This window comes from Nansenia antarctica (assembly GCF_963989245.1).
Source record: "Nansenia antarctica genome assembly, chromosome: 7".
NCBI classification, from domain to species: domain Eukaryota; kingdom Metazoa; phylum Chordata; class Actinopteri; order Argentiniformes; family Microstomatidae; genus Nansenia; species Nansenia antarctica.
In genome coordinates this window covers 55,058,114-55,084,086 of record NC_137677.1, presented here as the reverse complement: position 1 = coordinate 55,084,086, position 25,973 = coordinate 55,058,114, and the positions used below count along the sequence as shown (strand labels likewise).

General features: G+C 41.6%; 2 protein-coding genes across 2 annotated transcripts; one reads left to right on the top strand and one right to left on the bottom strand.

The window, feature by feature from the left end:
* The first annotated feature begins 7,321 nt into the window (after positions 1–7,321).
* Positions 7,322–11,499, top strand: LOC308161788 (Golgi reassembly-stacking protein 2-like). Its single transcript, XM_080535860.1, has 10 exons — positions 7,322–7,455; positions 8,122–8,202; positions 8,730–8,933; positions 9,302–9,388; positions 9,522–9,652; positions 9,742–9,874; positions 10,065–10,197; positions 10,489–10,575; positions 10,673–10,783; positions 10,952–11,499. Exons 1-10 carry the CDS (start codon positions 7,393–7,395, stop codon positions 11,218–11,220), a joined length of 1,299 nt encoding a protein of 432 aa, XP_080391986.1. The 5' UTR covers positions 7,322–7,392; the 3' UTR covers positions 11,221–11,499.
* A 435-nt stretch (positions 11,500–11,934) lies between these two features.
* tlk1a (tousled-like kinase 1a) lies at positions 11,935–25,729 on the bottom strand (the record flags this gene model as incomplete). The annotated part of the gene is made up of 21 exons (XM_080537197.1): positions 11,935–13,337; positions 13,597–13,704; positions 13,792–13,903; positions 14,019–14,154; positions 14,530–14,699; positions 14,790–14,879; positions 17,720–17,811; positions 17,919–18,000; positions 18,290–18,387; positions 18,791–18,857; positions 19,350–19,538; positions 19,827–19,963; positions 20,100–20,210; positions 20,439–20,531; positions 20,615–20,701; positions 20,994–21,089; positions 22,231–22,274; positions 22,379–22,457; positions 23,887–23,925; positions 25,408–25,479; positions 25,613–25,729. The coding sequence occupies 21 exons, from the start codon at positions 25,727–25,729 to the stop codon at positions 13,167–13,169; spliced, it is 2,190 nt and encodes a 729-aa protein (XP_080393323.1). The 3' UTR covers positions 11,935–13,166.
* Between the last annotated feature and the right edge of the window lie 244 nt (positions 25,730–25,973).

Here is a 25,973-nt window from a genome sequence, read left to right as displayed (position 1 = left end):
CAATAATATAAAAACCTCTAAATATAACAATTTATCACTTTATTTATATCAAGAGATTATATGTGTGAAAGAGTTTAGTATTTTCTTCCATTTGTAATGTATCCTTATTTATATTTTGAAACACTGCTGTATATTATCAAAATGTTTCGAATAACATTGAAGGAGTTTTAGTGTATGTGTGAACCAAAGAAGGGTATACTTACAAATATATATATAAATACAGCCCTTATTATAACCAATAGATGGATTTAGATATTTATAAAGAAATATGTAACCACCCTTAACCTTAGTGCAATCTATGTTGTGTAACTGTAATTTGTCATTGGGAATCACATTGACTGAATGTTCTAATAGAGCCTCATAACTAGCTGTGGGAGGCTGAGCTCTGGCAGTGATGTTGCTGGTGCTTTATTTAGTGAGAAGCACAATCCTGAACCACCATCTGGGTGAATCTTTTACACCAGGGACAAAGGATGGTTTGTAATTCAAAAGTGATCTATCTTTAGAATGTTTACTTTAGTTGAAGTATTTCACTTTACAAAGGGGGCAGATCAAATATACCACATCTTTAAAATCTATAAACTATGGCATAAATGTTTTTTTTTTGTCTTTACATGCTCAACTGGTCCACAATACTTTTCTGTTTGAGTTGACATATTGTTACAGAGAAATTGTTTGTCACTTCAACAAAGCCAATGCACAACTATGATGAATATAATGTTAATGTGATAGTAATACTGATTATATAACATTTTACATCCCTCAGTGAGTGGGATGTATGTCCCTTGTCAAGGTAGGCACTTTAACTTCATACCATGTGCAGAGCATTACTGTCATATATACAGCACTAATAAAAATCTCAGCTTTAAAACATTTGTGAGGGGCATTTCTACAGTTATTGCAATGGAGGAGCTATGATTATCAGCTATGCATCACACTTCAGGCCTTCAGATAAATCTGGCATAGAGTCTTCTGCTGTGGTTGGATTTCCTTGCTGTTTTTCAGGATATCTGAACATGTTAACACTAAATGATTGAATGAATTGACTACAGAACAGTTTTAGTCTCCATATACAGCCTGTGGCTCTCCAACATTCCCCCCAAAGAAAAAGTGATCTTTGGCTCCTTTTGGACACAGACTATGGTATGATGAAGTCCTGTTTTTTATTTATTATTTCTGCGTAATAAAATGTCTTTAGGTGACAGACCTTGCTTTATGGACTGAGGTTAGCCATGGGGAACAGCAATGATGTGAGCAATTTGGAGATGATTTACCTCAAAAGACACTCGCCCTTTGCCACTCACTATCCATCAATCACTCTCCGAGGCAGGTTGAATGCAGTCATCTCACAGTGGTGTGATCAAAAGCTCAGTATCTACAAAAGCCTCAGGCTGAAAAGATATAAAGATAATTCTATTTATAGCACAATTGGCAGGTACATCCAAATTTATGGAATTGTGTACTGCTAAAAATCCAGAGCATTGATTAATTGGTCTTGCAAATATGGTCATACTTCGGATACGTAACTCCACATCTGCCTACCATTGTGAATTCAGCAAATGTGTGTATATTCCCTTGGTGCCATGGACAAATTCTGATAGTGCACCTGATTGTCAGCCCCCATTTCTCAAATTAATCACCCTGGAGGGGAGTTTTATTGGCTGATCATCTCACAGCTGAGCTTTCACGGGCCCCCTTTACTCCTCTCATTACTCACACTTTGAAGATATTTATCATAAAACGCATCAGACTGTGCTCCCTTAACATTTTTTTTTCCCAGAGAAGCCAATTTCAAAGCTCTGCGTGGCTGCATTTTATTTGAACACAGTCATATACAGGAGCTGAGTGTCTCAGAGACTCTACCCCCCCAACCCCTTTGAGACGCCTCTTCTTTGTTTCATGGTTCAGTGCCGTGATCATTATAGACCTGATGTCATTGGACGGTTTGTAAAGTTAAGAAGAAGCACAGGATTGGATGAATCACTGTAATGAGATATCTAAAAATCATAACACCTTTCTCCTCTTCTTCACGTTATCAAAGTGTGTTAGACAAAGTGGTTCCTTGTTTGCAGCGCTAGTGGTGATAATATTGTCTGAGCTTAATTGAACTGATACATAATTACAGAGCTAATTTGGAAGCAGGTGTCTGAGGCTTTTGGAAAATAATTGAAAGTTAATGAAAACAAAGGATCCAGATTGAATTGCGGTACCTGAACCGGCTTTTGTAGAATCCAATAATTGGCCTCCTTGAGTTTTCACAGTCTAGCAGCTCACCAGAGACCACTGCCACCCACAGTAAGTTATAATTCTACCTACCCTGAGATATGACCCATATTATCTTCAATATCATGATAGAGCTAGCATCAGAATGACTTTATTAGCCTAATTAGGCTAATGGATTTATGTGTGATTATCAGATTTTTAAAGACATTTTAAAAAATATATAAATATATATATTTTGGACTGTCATGATATCACAGCTTTTATAATTCCAGAAAGTGAACCAATCATCAAGCCTTTGGAATCGGCCTCTGATATGGAGCATACAATTATTATTTAATTGTATTTCACATTGCTCCATCACCTTAACCAACAATCAGTAAGCCCATCAATTCCAATTACAAGCATTATTAAACTTTGAACAAGTACAGAGCAGGTCTGTGAAAATAGCAAGCTTGGATGCTTTCCTCTCCTTTTTCTTCTCAGTCTCTGGGGAAGTGCTGGCTCTGAACACCAGACTGTGAAATACCTGCCATCTGACTACCCCCTGGCCTGAACACCCTCCATTTCACACCATCCACACAGAGCCTATACCCAAAACAGAATTTTCAGGTTCTGGAGAGGCGCTGGTTTCATTGTACAAAATAATATGACCCAGCTCCTCAACACTGTCTCAGAACTGCTCATTTCCTAGTTGTATTTTTTAATTTAGGACACTACACATGTCCTGGTATCTTTATATGCTGTATATGTGCTGTTATTTCATGAGCTTGTTGTCCAATATGTATATTTCATTTGTGGCTATTGGTATTTGTAATGCATTATGTTTTAGGTTGCTAATGCTGCATTTTCCTTGTAACCATGCTACAGAGACTGTTCCCTCAACCAGTATCTCTTTGCCCCATGTGGAAACTGTGGTGCTCTCCTCATTTCCATCCATGAATCTAGTCATTGGTTTCCTGATGTGCTATATCTATCCCTAGTGATTCACTGCCACATTAGCTCCCTGATGGATACTGACATTCCCATTGTGCAGGGCTTGTCTAATGAAATGGTGATGATGATATTGACGGTGGCTCTTACCAATCCGGACCCCCTCCCCCAATCCCCTTCACATACACACACACACACACACACACACACACACACAAATATAATCCTGACAAATTCAGAATGCATGCAGTAATGTTGACAATGGCTTATTTCTTCTTTTATAGATATTAATATAATACTCTAGCCTGGCAGTATATGGTGTTTGGCAGTGGTGGTGACAATGACATGACTGGAGGGCCTTTCACTCCTACGCCAATGATAATGGTTCACAATTATCTGAATAGCCTCCTGTTATTGACCTCTCGGTTCACTCCCAGTGCACGGCTTGATTTGTCTTGGCAGAAAGCACATTTTTAAGTGGAAGATTAATAGGCCATAGACAGCAACTTCTCATCTCAGGCGGCTGTAGTGTCTGAACCCCTAATGGGGCTCTTGTTAAAGTTGAAAGACTGCTACTAAATGTCTCTCTTGGACAGTTTCTAAAGGCAATTAGTGTTTGCTAAGACCAATTACACTGCAGCCAACCAGGCCCCTGCTTGCTGATTACCATCATGTACTTTAAAGGAACAAGACGAGTAAGGAACGTGACAGTAATGCAGTGCTCCAAACCACTCCAAACATGGATCAGGGTTTCTAACATGAGGAGGGCTGACATCTCCAGGGTATCTCAGTTCTACTGTTTATGAGTCAATAAGAATAGAGCAGGGAACATATGATCTGTTCGGTGCTGAAATGAAAATAATAAACAACCATAACTGTGTGTGATAACCATTTAACCAGCATGTACCTGTAGTGAACTGTCAGTTTAACACAGACCTCTCTCCCCCTCTCAGAGGACTACTTTATCTCTGCTTCCCAGCACAGTGTGTCTCTGAGATACAGCTCTGGCCACAGACTCAGCTGCATCTCTACAGTCCTCCCCTCCTGAGGGTTATATAGGACCAGTCACAGACGATTCATTACAATTATGTCATTATATACAAACCCACTGCATAAATCTAACACATTGGCCTGATTACGACTGCAATCACCATGCATTCGAAAGACACTCATTAGCTCAAGAACAGGAGCATAAACCACAGCTGGGGAGCCACAGCCAGATAGGAAGAGGATAATGGCCTGTGAGCGCAGCTCTGGAAGGTCCAGTGGATGTCCTGACAGGCAGGAGAGGAGCCAGGAGGTTGGCGTGATCAGCAGACTCAGCACTATGGCCCTGAGAAGAGGCACATGGACTACCACATGCAACACAAAGAGGTAATGTCTCATTGCCAATACTGCCATACATTTCCAATGAAGAAGAACAAGAAGACCTAAATGTCTAAGCATTGGGACCTAATGTCTAAAAAGTATTTCACAGTAAGCCATAGTTGGGTATATTGGTCAGATACAGTATTCACAATATGAATAGTTCATATCAAAAAAGATACTTGTTCATGTGAGCTATTATTGACATGTTGGATCCCAAAGTCTCTCCTGGTCAGATCACTTCTTGGCCTTTCTGTGCCATACTTTGATATACACCATGAAAATAACACTCTCTTTAAACCCCAGATTCTCTGACCTGAAAACTCTTCAGAGGTTACAGGGTATGTTTTATTGTACTAAGAATAGAGTAGTTTTTCATGTACACAAAGTCTAGTATATTTCCTTGGTCAAGACGTGTAGTGTAAATTACAAGAAGGACTGGATGGGTATAAATCTGTGACAACCACACAGACCGGCCCTGAGAGAAGTGATGATTGCAGGGACTTCAGGCGTCAGCAAGCTGCTATTGAAATACTAGTTTATTTATTTACTCCTTGGACGATAAAGTGTCACTGTGAACAGAGGATGCTTCACTGCTTGAAAAGAATAGATAACAAGGAACACCCATTTGTACATGATAAATGTAATGCTGTACCTCAATGTATGAATTATCATATTACTATTATTCATTCTATATTTATGTCATTGCCAAATTTCTCAATTCAATAAATGCAATTTTGATTTGGAATTATTATTGTATTAACTACTAGCATTTAATTCTGAAATCCTTTGTATATATTACATGCAAACTGTCATTATCATATTCTTATACATGTTACATTTGTTATTATTATCAGTGATGTAATAAAAAAAAAGCAGAATGATTCCTGCCTGACCAGTTTTGAAAGCATTATCCACAGAGACCATTTTCTACATAACGTCAAAAAGCGATGGTAGATAATGACTATCTTTTAGTCTGATGGGTGTAGTGCTTTGAAGTGGGGTAATTTCGCCTCAATATCAGTTCACAAATGTACCCTTACAATGGGGCGATTTTTATCCTAATATGACAAATTATCCCTCTTACAGTGGCAAAGGGCCAGTGAAATGGACTTTTTACACTCACAAGTTAATAGATGCCTGGCCTAACAATGGTTGTATTGTGTGCATTTCTATGATATTTCACTCCACTATTTTAGTAATAGTACATTTAATTCTAAAGGAAATGTGTCTATTTAATCAATAGATAATATCAATAATAGGAGCTGACAACATTTGTGAATTCTTCATTTATTGTAGATCAGAGTAATCTCCAGTATCCAATTGAAGACCCATGTCCTCTGCACATTACTGTAACTCATTCACTACCCAATTGTACCTAGCAGTTGTAAACAGGACTCCACATTGGCTGTTTCATCAGTTGAGTTAACTATCGCATTACTACAATCAATGCTTATCTGTGTTCATTTCCAGATCACCACAAGAGCACACATAGTCGTTTACCTGTAATAGAATTTCACACCACCCTGTACCCTGTCATTTTCTCCAATTGTAGAGGCTTTTGTGCGAACCTAATAGAGAGAGGTATGAGTACGCCAAGGTGCATCAGTGTACGGACCTTCAGACAGAGGGGACTCCCCATGATTGATGAGTGTAACCCTGAACAACTTGATTTCAAATTATATGATAAGACCCGCATCACAGATATTCAATTATGTATTCATTAGTGTATGTGTTGAACCCACACTTTTTATGATAGTGATCAAATCCCCTATCAACACAGGATCATATAATAGGCTACCCTTCATTATCTTCAGACTCCTTCCCTGCTGCTTGGAGGCGATAACAATATGATCAAATCAATGGCTGATATCCAGACCATATGGACTTTTAATGACAACACCTATATGGTATCAACAACTGTGGTGTTGTTTTCAATTACATCGTTTGGCTGTCTGATCCAGTTTACTGTAGAACATATTACTCACATTTTGCAAATGCCAGGTCGTCTCACATCCATGATCCATCTATTCAACATTCCTTCCTCATCAAAAGTAAGACTGTAAACCCTTTTTGATAAGGTGGCACTTCTGGCAATCCCTCCAATCATGACCTGAATAGTCAATGCATTATGATTTAACCTTGTATCTGTCCTGCCCATGAAGATCAGTGATGCCATGTCCAGTAAATAGGCCAACATTAGCCTTGAATTTGTTTTGTATGCTGTTATGGTCTTAGACCTCAAGGAGGATCTTATAAAACGAATATGATAGTGGTCTTGTTTTGTACATGTGTTACATTTAATTACACACGTGTGATTGTTTATACGGGTTAGGGTTATAAAACTAATATTACAGTGGTCTTGTTTAGTATATGTGTTACATTTAATTAGTCACAAGTGTGATTGTTTATACCATTTATTTTTATACGGTCTGGGATATAACAGCACAGCGTTTTATTTGTATAGTATAGTATAGTGGATAGTGTACATAGCCTTTATTTATGTACACCAGCTCTTTTCCCTTCTTGTTTTTAGTATTTTTTTCCTAGCACCAGGGGAGCCCCCCCTCCCAAATTTCGTTGTATGGTACCTGTACTGTATTAATGACAATAAAGACCATTCATTCGTTCATTCATTCATTCGAGTGCCTTGCTCTGCGCTAGATGAGATCAACAGAGGCTTTGCAAAGCAACCGGAAGCGTGACCATGTTGGTAGGCAAGCATACCGGAAGTATATCTATGTTGGTTATCTTGCCCCAGAGAGTCTTTGAGCCTAACTTGATTATCATCCCGGAACCGGAGGAAACAAATCGTACTAGCTAGCTAGCTAGCAAGCAAGCTAACCGTACGGAAATCACCGTCAACCGAGAGACATGGGGGGAGCTCAGAGTGTAGAGATACCTGGAGGAGGATCCGAAGGTTACCACGTTCTCAGAGTAGGTACTTGGCTGAAATGCTTCTTATAACACTGCAGGTAGCCGGCTAGCTGTCAATGCTGATGGTGCGGCCTTCAGGTTTCTGTATCTAGTATGTGGATCCTGGTAGAGGAGCTGTCATTGTAAATGCATCATGGTGGTCTTTTGAACGTTTGTTTTCCGGAAAAAGAAACATTTTGTTGCTTGTCTTTAACAACGTGTTGTTATAATCACAGAGCAACGCAACAAGCCAACTAACTAACTGGACACAGCAAGGGGAAGTGGTAGCTAGCTAAACAAACAGACAGACAGACAGACAGACAGACAGACAGACAGACAGACAGACAAACTACCCATTCAGTAGTGTCACTTGACTTGACCAACCGGTCTGTCCATTCACTGTGTGTGTGTGTGTGTGTGTGTGTGTGTGTGTGTGTGTGTGTGTGTGTGTGTGTGTGTGTGTGTGTGTGTGTGTGTGTGTGTGTGTGTGTGTGTCTCTCTCTCTGTGTGTCTCTGTGTGTCTCTGTGTGTCTCTGTGTGTGTGTGTGTGTGTGTGTGTGTGTGTGTGTGTGTGTGTGTGTGTGTGTCTCTGTGTGTGTGTGTGTGTGTGTGTGTGTGTGAGAGAGAGATCTAATTATTTAAGGCATTAAGGGTGTTGCTAAATGTAAACCTGTTTTAAATTGGCAGGTTCAGGAGAATTCTCCTGGTCATCGTGCAGGCCTGGAACCATTCTTTGACTTTGTCATTTCCATCAGTGACACTAGATTGGTATGTTGTCATTTACCTACTGATTTAGCTCCCAAGTTTTGTTTATCTGTCCGGTGATCAAATTGCTTGCATTGAAATGCATTCAGCCTGCCACTAAGCCAGGCTATATCATTTTGGCCTTGGATGTGTCTGGTCTAAGCTTGTCGTATGTCTTGGAAAGGGTTTTGGGGGGTTACTATTTTTTGCTGCGGTAATAGAAAAATACTTACCCTAACCCTAAGTTCATTAGAACTTTCAGAGGTAGTAGACTCTCTTGCTTTGGTTGCAGGTGTGAGAAAAAACAAAACAAAAAACTCCTTCCTTCTTCTAGCACGACGACTGCCAATGACCCCTGGCCTGAGCATAGAGTACTTTTCCTGCTATGGCTAGTGGATAGACGATTCACTTACGTAGTCAAATGTATTGATTGTAAGTCGCTTTGGAATCAGGTGTCTGCTAAATGCCTGAAATGTAAATGTGTCATTGGTACATTCTGTTACACTGATGCACTTTAACTTTTTATCGACTGATGTCTTGGATTTTGGCAGAACAAAGACAATGACACCTTAAAGGACTTGCTGAAGGTGAATGTGGAGAAGCCCATCAAGATGCTGGTGTACAGCAGCAAGACGCTGGAGCTGAGGGAGACGACTGTCACACCCAGTAACATGTGGGGTGGCCAGGGTCTGCTGGGGGTCAGCATCCGCTTCTGCAGCTTCGAAGGCGCCAATGAGAACGTGTGGCATGTTCTGGTGAGGCAGTTCTCCTACAAGGTTGAGGTCATCACTTCAAATAGTTGGCAGCTTTACTTGTCTATTATGTCAAGGCTTATATGAACAAAGGATACATGTTAAGAATTTAGATGGTGGGGCGCTTAGGTGGCGTAGCGGACTAAGCGCTGACCATGTAACCGCAGGGTTCCCGGTTCGATTCCGGCCGCGGACATATCTTGCATGTCATCCCTTCTTTCTCTCTCACCCATCCTTCCTGTCAAATCTCTACTGTCTCTGTCACAATAAAAATGAAAATATGAGTGGGACTGCCCCACTCAGAAAAAATAACTTATTTTAGATGGTAGTAGAGCACCATCTTACAATACTGTCATTTTTTTGTTCCCTAGGAGGTGGAGCCAAATTCTCCAGCAACACTGGCTGGTTTGAGACCACACACTGACTACATCATAGGTGCTGACACAGTCATGAACGAGGTAGGTAAAATGTCAGTCTTTGGTGCCAGTTTAAATGATGTCGTCTCTGAATCAAGCCGTTTATAAATGTGAATGTTAAATGATTGATCATATGTTTTATTCTGTTATTTAACTGAGCTTTGTTTTCCCACAGTCTGAGGATCTCTTTTCCCTCATTGAAACACACGAAGGAAAAGGGCTGAAGTTGTATGTGTACAATACTGACACGGACAACTGTCGGGAGGTGGTCATTACTCCAAACAGTGCATGGGGTGGAGAGGGCAGGTGCGGCATATACATGTTTGTCATAAGAATCATTTTGCCTATTGGTCAGATTGCCTACTACAGCACACTCAATTTCTGCCCTCCTTCAGCCTAGGTTGTGGAATTGGCTATGGCTACCTGCACAGGATACCCACACGGCCATTTGAAGAGGGTAAGAAGATCAGTTTCCCTGGACCGACGCCCAGTGAACCGGTCTCTCCACTTAAGGATGGATTCACAGAGGTAAGGCATCTATGATTGGGCTACTTCTTTTCTCTCCCTAGCCCTGGGAGTTTGCACACACTGAGAATCTTTTCTTCGGCGCCAATAATTTAGCAGGCTATTCTGATGGACGATATTGACTTTGGTTCCAACCTCACACTCCTATCTATTATACTATAGCAGTCCATTAAAGCACCATGTCATTCTCCAGGTTCCACTCTCTGCTGTCACTGCCTCACCTGCTGTGCCTTCTCCGTCTACTGGACTGGAACAGGATCTCATTGGCCTGTCAATCAGCTCAGCCCCGCCTACTGTCCCTAGTGTCCCTAGCGCTTTACACACAGGTACAGTAGCCTTTCTATAATTGATTTAGATGCATGTTGTTCAGTGCTTACTGGCCTGTATGACTATTCAGCATCCATTGCAAGAGACAAAGTGGTGAAAAATCAAGTTGAATGTCATATTCATAGTACACTTTACATCTCACTGATTATACATAGGGGAGGATACAAAGAGAGTATGTCAGAAAGAAGTCCAGGGTAGGGAACAGGGAAAGACATGAGAAGAAAGACTTCACAGGAAGGGATAGCAAGCAGGCAGTAGGTGATGCAATGTATTCTCTGTCTCCCCTCAAGGAGTGCCTACTGTACCACTCCTGCCTAACAATGTCAGTCCCTCACTGACAACAGTACCTCCAGTCATCTCTGCCAACACGTTACCAGGTCAGTGTAAGGCGTTGGTCTAGTTTGGGGGAAATCTAATTCTAAATGTGCCTGCAGCTGTTTCTTGTATTTGATTGAGTTTATATTTACTGTGCAGGTCTAATGTCCTTACCTGGAGGCCTACCTCCCCTTTCCAACTTGCCAAATTTCACTTTACCAGACTTCGGCACAATATCGTTAACAGGTATAGGAGGAATTCCACCTGCAGGTATTTTTCAAGATTTCTTTGATACATTTAAGACATTTACATGGATAGAAAGCTCAGCGATACTGTAGGAAACTTGCTGAGTTGCTGAGGAAGTTGATTCTGCAGTTATTGCTCCTCCGGGATAAACAAAGTTTATTGAATTTAATGTATTTGAATTGTGTTCCATAGGTTTTCCTCCACTGGCTCCTCTTAACCTGCCTGGTATGCTCCCCTCTCATCTGCCTCTGGTTCCAGGGGTGACTCTGCCTCCATCTCACTTCGCTCTTCCTCCTGTCCCCACCACCATCACAGCCTCCACTGAGAACACACCTGCCCTCACCCTGGACACGACAGCCTACTCATCCAGTGCTCCTGTGGTGAATAACACATTGACAGAGACCCCTGTTCTGACATCGGTGGCCTCCTCTGAACCAACAGATGTACTAGTGACCTCCTAGCAAAGCGCCATCACGCTCGAATGTATTTAAAACTCCACGGGAAAGAATCTGGATACGCTCATAACTGTACAACTAAACGGTTTTGTTCATATGGGTGTAGAGGTGTTTTCAGGAGATTGAGGATGGACAGTCTGTTATAGGAGAATTGTTGTGTGGGAGGTTTTTGCTTTAGCTTGTTGCAATGCAGTATCAATTTACTAAATCATGTATTTTGTATTTTATTTTTGTTGTACAAAATAGTACTCTAGCTTAATGATTATGGAGGAAGTAGTTTGTAATTGAAGCATCCGTTTCTTGATTAAATTGATGTATTTTTCTCTTGTCAGCTGCATCTAGGCTTGATTTTCTGTCTCCAGTCCATCCTGTCTGAAAGTGCTATACTTGTGAAAACCACAGGGTGTAGGTGTAGGACCATAGTAGATTTAAATGTAAAAACAAATGCATTTTGTGAGGCTGTAGATTAGTTATTGAATTACCACACCTGGCCTAAATAAGCTTCACCAAACCCCCACATTAACTCACCAACTACCAAAGCCTTCTGGAACACTCCACCTGGAGCACAAAGGGTTCACACTGGTATGTCCATATGCCTTACCAGCCTGGAAATATTGTGAATAAACCCCACATTTCCAGAGAGCAAGTTCAAGTTTGGAGGTGTTTATTACTCTTTTGGCTACATCTACAATTCCAGCAGCACCCTCACATTAATCTTTATTGTACAGGAACTTGCATCAGGTATTGAGCAAAAGCACAGGTTGAAGGCTGTTCATTTTCCTTTGGAGCAATTGGGTGCTAGCTTTCATTAAATTTAATTAAGACAAAGGTAGCCAGAACAAAGTATGGTAAAGACAAGATATGCATTTTCATATGGGACTTGAAAGCAGCACATGGAATTCTTTGCAGCTTTATCATGAATTAAAAGGACCAAAAAACACCACCTCATGAAGCTATGCCCTGAAACTTCATGAAACAGGATAGCTCCTCCCAATAGCATCTCCAAAAGAAGTCACATTTGTGGCATGCTGAGATTTCCTGGCATTTATTATCATCATTTATTATCATCATTTCTTTTTACAGAACTGTACAATTTGTACCCAAAGTGGATCATACAGCCCTTTAAAAAGTAAGAGCAACATCAAAAGCAGCAAAATGAAAACAATCCAGGAAATATGGGAAAAATGTTCAACCTTTGTACAGAATGTTTCTGCTGCAGTTCAAAATCAGAAAACTGTCTCCTGTACAGCAAATATACATTTACTCTTTAGAAGGAATTATTTTTAATCTTCCTGCATAGGATTCTGTACATTGCCATTTGGTTATTTTGTGCATTCAACATTATTATGCTGCCTGGGCCTAAATGACACTAGATGCCACTTGTATGCTAAAATTACATTCTCATGGCTAATTGTACAACTCAAATTAAAACCTAACACTTCCTCTGAAAACAAAAAAGCAAAACCAACATACAGCCAAATTGATATTGAAATCATTGTAGACCTACATAAACTATGAATGTCTGTTCCTAGCAGTGAAATCATTTGCACCCTGGCAGGACCATTTTAATTATTCTTAACGGTGGACTGCCTCGTCTCCCTTCGGCCATTAGGCTTCCCCACAAGCCAACCAAACTCTCAAAATGTCCAGTCACATTTTCTTCATGGTTCTTCGTCTGTTGCAGTGCTCTATTGAACCTTCACAAGGTTATTCACTCAAGTCTTAGTAAACACCCTTTTGAAACCCAGCACAGTCAGTAGGCAAAAGTACACAGGCCACCCTCTGTCACTCAGTCGCCAGTGTCCAAAGCCAATGGGCCTCTGCTCGTCCTTCCATACACGGCTGGGTAGCAGGCAGGCAGCTTCTCTCTCCCACACGCCTGGTCCTGTGGGGGGGGGGGCTCTGCAGGCGTAGGGGCTGCTGGCTAGTCCTTCAGTAAGTGCCGGTCAGTATCAGTATGAGATGATGCTGGAGGATGCAGGTCCTGAGCCACCGGCACCCATCTGCAGGTTCCCTGAAGAGCTGGACCTCCTCATGTGAGGGAGCAGGTAGGCGTCGCTTCCCAGCTGGTGAACATCGAACCGGTCCTCCTTCCTGTACGCCAGGCAGCGCCTTATAAAGGCCTTGAGGGAAGGGACAGTGTGTCAATCACAGGTCTGATAAACAATACAACGGTGAAACCGAACAGCATGAGGCTCAATATGACGGTCATGGACTGACTCAGTGGACTGTCATCTGAAAGAGCTGTAAATCATAACTCTAACTAACTTTCAACACTAGAGGTCTCCACAGGAGCACAAGAGTTCAGAGACGGTTCCTTTCCTATTTTGAAGAACCCTTTCATGATGTAATAAGTCATACCGTGGAGTTAAACCAGCTCACCTTAGCTTCATTACTGGCGACAGGCTTGACAGGAAACTGAACATCGGTAGCTTTAAGTATCGTGTTCTCCTGCAGAATATCCTGCTGAGATTGATTGTGTCCAAATGGCTGAAAGAAAAAAGCCAAATTGAGGTCATCGACTTTAATAACTAAGTCAATAAAATCGATAAATCCCTTTTAAAAGCTTATCCTTACCTTCCTTCCATACAAACACTGGAAAAAGATGACACCCACAGACCACACGTCCACCTTGTTGGAGATCTTTGGAGGTTCTTTGCCAACGACAAAACACTCAGGAGGCAGGTACCTTTGAGAAGAAAAAGTTCTACTGCTGAACATAGCATAGCCCACACCATCTTGTGATTAAGAAGTGCATGTGAAGGAAATCCTCTAGGAATCTTTATTTTATTTTATTTTTTTACCAGTAAGTCCCCGCTCCTTGTGATGTCAGATCCATTCCATCGGCACCATAGTTGTCGTCATCCATGATTTTGGATAACCCAAAATCTGTGATTTTGATTTCGCCACAGGCTGTGCCATCCACAAGCAGGATGTTACCTTGAAAACGGATGTAGTTTTAAAGTTATTTAGTTTTTAAGTGCATTCTCAACACTCAAAAACAAAACCGTCTGACAAAACATATTAAATAAATAAACTGGTCCACAGTGATATCAACATAGGGAATGGCAGTAGGGAGGGGAAGTTGCTATGGGCAACCGAATGCAGATCTAAAGGTTAGACTAACAAGGGCAGGCAGGCTATTCCACAGAAGTGGTGCTCGATAAGAAAAGGCCCTGCTTCCAGCTGTATTCTTCGTTTTTAGGGGACACTAGACATCCTTCTGAATTAAGCTCCACTTATGCACAATTAAACCTCTGATTTCTTAGGCCAATGTTTATATAGAGCCTCAATGGAGTGCGAGTGTGTGTTCACCTGGTTTGAGGTCATAGTGAATGATAGGGGGCTTGATTTCATTCAGGTATCGCAATGCATTCACAATCTGCATGACGATGGACCGGGCCTCTTTCTCAGACATAAGCTTGTGCTGCTTCAAGTAGAAGTCCAAGTCATTGCCTTCACAGTACTCCAAAACTGTGCAAAATCTGTGGACACAACATAAAACAATCAGGATAGTTAAAGTACAACGAATTAGGACTGAATATTGTCAGTAACAATGAGTGACGGTCTCTTACGTGTCTGTGTCCAGTGAGAAGTAGTCATACAGCTTGACGATTCTGGGGTGATCCAGCTGCTTGTGTATTCTGTACTCTCGACAGGCGTGTCTGTGAGAATGGGGAGCAGTGTTACTATGGGCAACTAAGGGAATGACTCGGGGAAGTGAGAGCAGAGAGGTGTGGACTGATTGACTGGATAACCAGACATTGAGCTTACGGACTGGAATAACAATAGACTGGAAACCACTGACAATACTAGTAAATAACCGAAGAGTCTGTCAAACTATATTTCCAAAATTCATAGGCTTCATACGCAGACAACCAAGCAGAGACAAAAACCATCACTAGCATACACAACCAAACTGATAAAAAAAGTAGAATAATATATAGTATATATGTGTGGTGGCCTGGGAAAACCCGTCGGATGTCGCTGGCGTTCGTTTGTGGCAAAGAGCAAAAATAGATGGAAATCGCGATGTTGGCGATTTTGATATTATGTGGTATTCTAGTACTTTGAACTCCATACTACATTATGGTGAATAAACATTTTAAGAAAACAAAAGAGAAAGTACTTATTTTTATGTTTTTGTGGTGGGTAGTTTGCTAGTGAAACAACGTCACGTTGAACGTGTCTCATTCTCAGTTAAGCAACGCACGCACACATGAGCGAAAGGAGAGACGATACTTCCACCTGTGTTATTGCCAGTTTACTGATGCTCACAATAAGCATAAAGTAATAACATCTTAACTAGAAGACACACAAATGGATCTGTCCCTCGCATACCGACGAGGCGAGCAGACTAACACCGCATCACAAGCAGACAAACGAGACCGGCCGATCTGCATAGGCTCCTCCCCCGACCCGGAGGAGAAAGGGGTAGTAATGACCTTTCACTTTTTTCGACATGCTACATTAAAATGCTCATAACTTTTTAAAATAAAGGGCTATCTCAGTCATTCAACCAGTTATGAATAGCTGAGAACTTCTAATTTATGGAAATATTAAAAAATGAAAATGTCAAAATGCCACCATGTGAAGGGTTTTCCCAGGCCACCACACATATAGCGGTGCGGGGAGTGATAACTGATGGGAGATATCTTGCAACCTCCTGGCTTCACCCCCAAGCCTCTTATGGACTTGCTGCCCCAACAACGGATCTCTGGATCATTAAGCCACCAGGGCTTGCGGATAAAAGAACGAGTTGTCCAAAAGGGGGGAGAAAATATCTCTGCAAAAACCCGTAGTGAGCAGAACTGCCATGGAGAGAAGTATCAGTGTGATTACCCTCTATGACCTGGACTGTCGGATTACCATCACTACTGTTTTGGCTGAGGACCCGCTTTTGAACTACCCCTGGACAAAAGACTTTGAGTAAAAAGTCAAAATCCACCCCCCGGATGTAAATAACCCCTAATTCCCAATTGCATTTGAATTGTAATTTCTGTTTGTGTATTTGTTATCTATCTATCTGGCGTGGAAACCCCACACCCTTGAGCCTGCTACATTATATATACAGCACCTTATTCTTTTTCAGTTTGGTGGTGTATGCTAGTGATGGTTTATTGTCTGTGTGTATATATATATATATACACACCATACAAGTCCATACATAGCCAAAATGCAATCATCAACTCCCTGCACCTGGCAGTGGCAGACATCGGGGGACAGGCTCATTGTCATGCATGGAACGGCATGAAGAATGGTATCAAACATAAGTGTTTCAAAAAAACATACATATTCCTCATTCCATTCCATGCGTTACAATGAACCCAGCCTTCGATTTCTGCCTCCAAGTTCAGGGAGTTGATGATTGCACCGGCATCCATTGTAGAACCTACATGTACAGTTGAAGTTGGAAGTTTACATACACCATAGCCAAATACATTTTAACTAAAATAAACGTAGGTCAATTAAGATCACTATATTTTAAGAATGTGAAATGTCTGAATTATAGTAGAGAGAAAGATTTATTTCAGCTTGTATTTCTTTCATCACATTCCCAGTTAGTCAGAAGTTTACATACACTTAGTTAGTGTTTGGTAGCAACTTTAAATTGTTTAACTTGGGTCAAACGTTTTGTGTAGCCTTCCACAAGCTTCCCACAATAAGTTGGTGGAATTTTGTCCCATTCCTCCTGACAGAACTGGTAACTGTTTTGTAGGCCTCCTTGCTCACACCTTTTCAGTTCTGCCCACAAATTTTCTATAGAACTGAGGTCAGGGCTTTGTGATGGCCATTCCAATACCTTGATTTTGTTGTCCGTAAGCCGTTTTGCCACAACTTTGGAAGTATGCTTGGAGTCATAGCCTATTTGGAAGATCTATTTACGACTCAACTTCCTGGCTGATGAGATGTTTCTTCAATATATACAGTATACACATAATTTAACTTCTTCATGATGCCATCTATAATCAATGGTCATTATGGCCAAGCAGTTACATTTTTGTTTCCTCAGACAAGAGGACATTTCTCCAAAAGTCTGTCCCCATGGGCAGTTGCAAACCGTAGTCTGGCTTTTTTATGGCGGTGGCTTCTTCCTTGCTGAACAGCCTTTCAGGTTATGTCGAAAGAGGACATGTTTTACTGTGGATACAGATACTTTTGTACCCATTTCCTCCAGCATCTTCACAAGATCCTTTGCTGTCGTTCTGGGATTCATCTGCACTTTTCGTACCAAAGTATGTTAATCTCTAAGAGACAGAACACGTCCCCTTCAACTCAGTGCATGTCATCTTCTGACCCACTGGAAATGTGATAGTGAATTACAAGTGAAATAATCTGTCTGTAAACAATTGTTGTAACAATGACTTGTGTCATGCACAAAGTAATGTCCTAACCGACTTGTCAAAACTATTTTAGTTTGAGTTTTAATGACTTAAGTGCATGTAAACAACTTCAACAAAACAACTGTATACCCAAATGCTATCAACTCCCCGGGTCAACATACTTGTGATAGTTCTCCTTCTTTTCCTCCCTCCAGTTCTTGTTGAGTTGGTGAATTTTCACAGCAGCATACCGTTGCTCAATCAAGTCAAATGCCTAAAACCGAGCAACATAAACATTCTGACTGATCCATTTATGTACAATATTGTAAATACAGATGCTGAATAGCTGACAAGAAAATCACAGATTTAAGATGGACGTACCTTGTAAACTTCACTAAAGCCTCCTCTTCCCAGAAGATATAAAAGTAGATACCTCTCGTTCAAAGTTGGATGGTCTTTGAATCTTGGGAACAGAAATATAATAACATTAAAAAGGTCAGAGATTGGCTTGTTATGTATGAAAACTTTTGAAGCAATTCAACATAACCGAGTTATTAAAAAGCAGAGGATCATATTTAAGGGTCCATGTTACCATTGGAGGGACAACCGAAAACAATCCGACAAACATCCAACAATAACAAGCGCCATGACATAATTACGGTCCTATGTGCCTTTACTGAACAATATCTCTATGATTGTGGGCAGGAGCCTTGTGCGTAACATGCGGACGTCAGAGGTTCCATCAGACTCACTGTGAACTGTCCTCATTATTTATTCTCTTCAGTTCCCGAATGTGAAGGTTGCGCACTCTCTCCAGACGCTCCAGCTCCGCCTGAATCTCGGCTTCTTCCTATAAATGATTCAAACACACAGACACATAGAGAGGAACATCAGAGGACCTCACTGCAAGGAAAAGGGAGCTCATCAAAACCCACTTCTACTCGGCTGACGATCGTATTAAATATTAACGGTTGACTTGGTAGCAAGTCTGTCTGGGGCTGTCTCTGATGCCTATTCACCAGGAAAATAACAAATACTTCAATAAACTATAGGTCCACTCCATCCATCAAATGGGGGGAGAACACTCCACAGATGCACGAAGGAGTGGAACGGTCAGTGGTTCTGTTTCAGAGAACAAGATCAGGATGTCTTTAAACCATATCTAATTGACTTGAGCAATGTGACCTATTCAATTAAAAAAAAGGTCAGCTCATGTATCCTGATCCTGCCAGGTAGGACATCTTGTTACTGACCTTTTTGAGATGCCCAAGTCGCAGTTTGAAGATCTCTTCCTGCTCGTGATACTCAGCTAAAGTCAACCTTTGGGAGGAAACAACAAAAGATCATGAGGGATTAAAGGATCAGGCATACGTGTTCATATATGTAGGATGATCCCTATAAGGTCGACAGTTTCCTCATCATTTCAACAAAATCACATTGCATCTACTACATGGCTGATAAATAAATACGCCTTTTTTTTTTTTTTGCTGATATCTCAACCACAAAACACCAAAAGGTTTTCAAAGTTTGGTTCATTTCTAATTGAATTTACATTTGTTAACTTCTGAGTGCTGGTGTGCTTCGCTTAGAGGTAACTAAGCCTGGATCGTAGCCTTTATTTATGTAAACCAGCTCCTTCCCTTCTTGTGATTTTCTTTTTTACGTTTTTTTTTTCTTCCCTTTCCTAACACCAGGGGAGCCACCCCTCCTAAATTTCGTTGTTTGGTACCTGTACTGTAGCAATGACAATAAAGACCATTCATTCATTCATTCATTCATTCATTCATTCATTCATTAGGCTGAAATACTTACAGCTGAGGTAGGCTGGGCTTCAGAAAGGGATCATTCTCGGCCCCGTTCACTGCCTTGGTTTTGCGTTGCTTTGGCTCAGAGTTTGTGGCTGGTGCTTGGGAGTTGCTGGAGGACGAGGGTTTCCTCTTGGCTAGGAGTTTTCTCTGCCTCTCGATTTCCTCCCTTTGTTGGTTTATTGACTCTTGCTGTCTGCAGATTAGAAAAACATCAATGTTATATGTAATCAATACTCCTTCAGCTGCAATTTCTCATTGGTTAACGCCTTAGAATAACACACAAAAAAAAGATACATTTCTGTAGAGCTGCTGCATTCAATCCCACCCTTAACAGAACGCAGAGAAAATGTCCTCCAAAGAGAAAGAAGTATAATTTGATGGCTATATTACAGTTTAACAGTCGAAAAGTCCTTGGGTCAGTCCTGGTCAGAATACAGTTGAACAATAACATGATCTCTATTTGTTGAGGATTCCTACTTACTTTACAAGGTGTTGGAAGGCAAAGCCATCTGTCCACTGTTCTGTGAAGGAGGCTCCGTGTCGCACAGTGGTGAAATGGCCTAAACGTAGTCTGTCCTGCATGCTCTTCTCCCGGCACGCCTGCTTCTCCTGCGTACTCTAATCAACAACAACACCACAAGGACAGAAACATCAGGGACAGAACAACACATTGACATTTACAGGCTTTGAGGCCGCTGCATCAAAAAGCAAGACTGCCGTTAAGACCTCCAAGAAATGCAAGTATAATGTGTACCTTTTCTATGAGCAACTTCTTGCTCATAGTGATGCATTTATTCAAGCGTTCCTTGTACTTTTCAAGTAATTTCTGTTGTTCATCTATCTGTCTCCTGAGATCACAGTTTGCCTATAAAGAAGAGGAACAAATTAGAATCCGCGGGTCACAATACACCATTACTGAAGATCCTAATAAAATAAACTATAGCTCGGTACAAGGATACCAGTTTAATATTACAATTACAACCGTTTCTAGTTGCTCTATTCTTCGAGGAAACTTCCAGCACAATACGCTGTATTTCAGAGTTGAGAATTTGAAAGAAGTTCCCAAATGCGCCCATTAACGCTCTTTCCTTACCCGAAGCAAATCATCTATTCTTCCTTCTTTTCTCTCAAGGTCCAGGTTCTTATTACTTTCAAGGGCAGCCAATTTGATGCCAGTAAGGTCAGTCTGCAATGAAAAATAATTGTTCAAAAACATGCTCCAATCCTAATGTGAAGAATACAAATAGGAATTGCCATGGTCACCCTCACCTGCACACATTTGATTGCTAATTGCTTCGGATGCATCACATGGTCCCCGAAAGACAAACTAGTAGGTGAGGAGCTATTTTGCCTAATCTGAAACAAATGGAACAACATCAGCATGTAATCAAAACAGCTGAAATAAACACAAATTGGTAGTATGGTAAACAAGTAAAATGCTATCGACTCATCATTCCAATATAAATACTGAATATTTCATAAACACTGGAAGGTCGTGCAACTACACACAGACAAAGATATGCAATAATATTGTATTATTATCAACATGGTATTGCATAATATTGTGATTAGTATAGGTAAAACATAACATTTTACTCAACACACTAACTAGTGTTATATTAATTGAATCTTCTTCAGGGTAACCTACATTAGAGCCCTGAGCAGAGTGGGAATGTGAGTTCTGGGGTGAGCGGATCACAGGGGGGAGGACTCTCACAGGACTGGACCCATTTCCTCCCTGGAACTGGAGAAAGAGAGACCAGCAGCATGAGGAAAGTGACATCATCGCCTGCCACTTGGCAACAACATGGGCACAGAGAGCCTCCTTTATGTTTTGTTTGTCTCTCTGTGTGAAATGGATCACATCAGAGCTTCATTGGTATTCTCTAAAACACAACACCGCCCAGATCAACATGGTGCTTCTGAACACAGAGGGACCCGTCACATGGCTCAGAGTCCCAGGCATCTGAAACAGACTATCACTTCAAGTGACTAACAACATACATTCGAGGAAGTTATCCCTTTATGATATCCAACTTAACTTCTCCTTTAAACCAGATAAACTGGAGAAACTCATCAACCTACAACAGTGTCTGTCCACCATTGAAAACTGGATGGGCAGCAACTTTCTCCAACTCAATGCAGCCAAAACGGAAGTGTTGATTGTAGCTGCTGAAAACACTGCTTCTAGAGTAGCCACACACTTAGGGTCCATTAAAGACAATGTGCGCCCCCACCTAAGAAACCTGAGTGTTATTTTCGATCAGCCTATGCATTTGGACAAGCATGTGAAATCTCTGACCCGTTCCTGTTTCTTTCACCTCAGAAATATTGCTAAGCTCCGGTCCATTGTATCCCAGGCTGAATTAGAAATGTCTGTACACGCCTTTATCTCATCCAGACTTGACTACTGTAACTCACTGTTTACCTGTCTCAATAAATCATCCGTGGCTCAACTTCAACTGGTCCAGTACGCGGCTGCCAGGCTGCTCACCAGGTCTATGAAATCATGCCACATCACCCCCAACCTAGCATCCCTGCACTGGATCCCGGGACAACTTAGAATTAATTTCAAAGTTCGCCTTCAGACCAAGCCCACGCCTACAACTCCGATCTCATCCACCCCTACTCATCCAGCCGGTCACTGAGGTCATCCGACCAGGAGCGTCGGACAGAAAGGGGACAGAGCGTTTGAGGTGACGGCCCCAAGACTCAGGAACGCCCTTCCCCCCTGACCTGAGAGCCGCTCCCTCAGAACTCATTTTTAAGCGGCAATTATAGACGCATCTGTTTAGGCAGGCTGTTTATGTTGTCCCCTTTTTTTGTTTTTAATCATTGATGTTTTGATTGCAATTTTCTTAATAATAAAAAAAAAAGTTACTTACATCAAAGTAATCACTAATTTTGGGTCCTCGCACAATGGACTTCCCTGAGAAGGAGAAGGAATAAAATTATGATTGACTTAAATAATGGCCATACAGCAATAACTCCAAATGAATCAAGAGAATAACATTAAGCTTGTGAAAAGTCTACCTTGGCTGCTCTCTGACTGGTTATCAACTGGTTTCCTCTTTCTTCCTCTTGATGATTCGGAGTGTTTCTTTTCAGGAGTCTGTGGAGGGGAGGGGACATTTCATTTAATACAAGATGTTTAAATACTAATTCTTAAACTACAGCCTGATAAGGAGATCTTACAATTCAAGTGATGTGACCAATGCTCTCTGCCTACCAGGGTTTCCGTTAGAAAAATTTGCCGTCGGACATCGTGTCCGGGAAGAATTCGATTTACCGGACAAACGTGATATATTCCGGTCATCATATTAAAATATAATCTTTTATTTTTTTTTCAAAATCAAATTTTTTTTTTCCAAATCTAATATAGCTGTTTGTCGCGGTGATTACTGTTGTGTAGCGGCCTATATATGCCATTTAATGTCTATTTCTCATCCGATACGATTAGATGCGAGCTATATAATATATAATAATATAACATGATTTGACGCATGCGCGCTATGCCATGCGTCAAATCCAGCGCTGAACGGGCGCCTCACTGGGAACTGAACAGACAGCATCGATCAATGAACGGACTCCACATTACGTTAACTGAAGTTTGTTAAATTGTTTGGGATTAATGTGAGTTTTCTATTTTCTCTTTCCAGTTTTACCCTTTTTTTTAAATCAATAAAACAACGTCATTTCTATAACCAGGTCTCGCTGGTTGGGAAGGCATTTCGTTTAGCTCGGGAGTATGACAATGGGGAGAACATAACTGTTTATTGAGAAACAAATGATAGGCAGTCTGGGATACGTATATAAAGAAATACCACAATGTCTAGATGTATAACATTTTATTGAACAGTAACAGTGCAAGCATGTAGGCTTCTGGCGTGACACGGCTAGCCTAATTTCCGTTCATATGCCTTTTATCAGATAAAATAAAATAGAATAAAACTCTTTGAAAATAAATAGGCTTTAAATTAACTTGCAATGCGTATAGGCTAATTTCTGTTCGATGTTACAGCCTAGGCTATGCCTTTTCTCAGATAGATAGGGGATAGCCCTGTAAGCTCATACGGGTCTGTATGTCGTCCTGAAGACCGGCTGTTAGATCATATCGCTGAAGTTTGTCTCCATCTTAGTGTAAATGTTGTCCGTTTCGTTTGTTATCCTTGTTATTGTGCGATAAAGTTAAAGCGCTCAGCTTCGGGACACCATTTTCAGCTGAGCACCAAACACACACACTGCCCGAGAGAGAAGGACCCGCCCCCTTTAGTTAGCCTATAGCCTATAGGCTAACTAAAGGGGGCGGGTCCTTCTCTCTCGGGCAGTGTTGGGTGTGTGTGTTTGGTGCTCAGCTGAAAATGGTTAGAGGGAATTATTTTCACCGGACATTTATGTCCGACGAGTTTTCAATTTGTCGGACTTCAACTACTTTTACCGGACAAAGACCGGTAATTACCGGTTAACGGAAACCCTGCTGCCTACACAGCTGACAAGGGGAGACAAATAGTACAGAGAAAACAATGGAATAGGGTACCTACCGAGTACGCAGGAGAACTCCCCCGTTTCACGTCTGAGCTCTGCAAACAGAGAGGAAGGGGGCAAGAAGGGGACTGAGAATTAGTTCAATATAATGAAAAACATGACGAATCGTGTTTATAATTAGCATGTTTTGACTAGGATTAATTGTAATAGAAAGCTTAATGAGTTGGCAAAGCAATAATTTGAATAGCAGAGAGAGGATGCTAATCGTTGACCTTCGCAGCCATTGTTGGCATTTTTAGGCCAGACTGGGAGAAAATTAGAAAGGCCTACTAAGCTGCATGTTGTCAGCTAAACCCAACGCAAACTAGATGGCATCAAAGTATATACTACAAACTAAAATAAGACAACATAAAAAATATAATTTGATAAACTATTTAGATGAGAACGCATCCATAAACAGAAAGAAAACATTAAAATTAGTAACAGTCCTAATTCTAAAAGTAGTATTTCAACTGAGCATAGGAATCCACCACTTGTGATATTTTTTTTACGAGCCTCAATAGCAGACCAGAGCCTTGTGCAAGCAGGGAGTCTGCTGACAGGTGCTGGTTTTTGATTGAGTGTGTCACTAGTGCATCATTAGGGAGTGTGTGACGTATGGGGGGCATCTGTGTGGCTGACATCTGTGCAAATTCAGCAGCTCAGCGGCAGAGGAGGCCAGAGAGGCTTTATTTTGCCTTCTCTCTCCCCTCCTCGATCATGCTGCCTCACACACAGGCCTCCGTCAGTGACTTATTACACCAGCCGGTGAACTTCACAGGAGGGAGGGAGGGAGGGAGGGAGGGGTGTTAGTAGCAGTAGCAAAACAGACGACTAACCGACGCAGTCAGGTTGCTAATATTGTCAGACACTCCACACTGCGGAGAGGTTCAGGCCTTCTAGGTTAACACCACAGTTGGGCCCTGCTGGAATCTTGCTCTCTAGCCCACAACTCAACCCCACCCAGACAGGATGTGCCAATGCTGCCCCCCCCCGAAAGGCCATTAGCATTAGCCTTCATTAGCACAGAGCTGTGCTGCCAAACAGCGGAGAGCAGCAGCAGCAGAGCGGAGGTTCAGGCACAGCATGCAGGGTGATGGTGACGATGCCCATGATCGGGCTGCTCTGGCATGGCGTCTGGCACAACACAGACCTGTCACGTACAGTTGCGGGCCGAGGTGTAAGCTTGTGTCACAAGAACGCAGTTTAATTACAGGCAAGATTCCGCACATTTTTATTCTCTCCAAGGCTTGCTCCATCTTAGGTTGTGTCTGACATTTCCACTAGTGAAGGGGATAAGAGGGGCCCAGCTACTATTTCTCTCTCTGTGTTCTCCCGGCTCACACCAAACACTCCACATCTAACGTCCAATCAAAACGTGAGTACAATCCAAACAAGGGATGGAATGCCTAAGAATCATAATATAGAAGACACTTGGAAACCATGCCAAATATCTGACATAAGGGAGTAACAGTGTCTGTAAAAACAAACATGCACATTGATGATTCCAGTAGAATTTCAACATAAACATAACATACCTCTGACTCCTTGTCACTGGAGGACCCCAGGCTTCCGAAACTGTGATTTGAACATTCATTGTTTGTCAATCCCTGAAATCAAAGCAAAAGTTCATCTGAACATTCTGTTCAAACTGGCCTATCATGAAATAGAACAGACATAATCCCAAAACAGGCAGCCAAGTGTATTCCGGTACCAATGTTCCAGTGTTTAGAGATCACTTACTTTGGTTCCCCCACTGGTACTGCCAGTGCTGCCCCCAGTGCTGCCGCTGACCCCGCCCATGAAGCGAGCCTCCAGCAGCTCCTGTCTCCGTGGGTCCAGGCTGTGCAGCTCCTCCATGGCGCCTGGAACAGAGGAGGAGAAACACTTCAGAACACCAACACATACTCCAGTTTCTCTTTAAATCAAGTTAGGCTAGACAAAGACCCATCAACAAAACATAGGCACTCCTTCTTAGTGCTTAGTAGTAAGTTTACAAACACTTGATTGGCCTAGGAGTTTTTTTTTTTTTTTTTGCGTACACATTCATACTCCTCTTTCTGTCTTCCAGGACCATCATCACCTATTCATTCTCTTCCTGGTT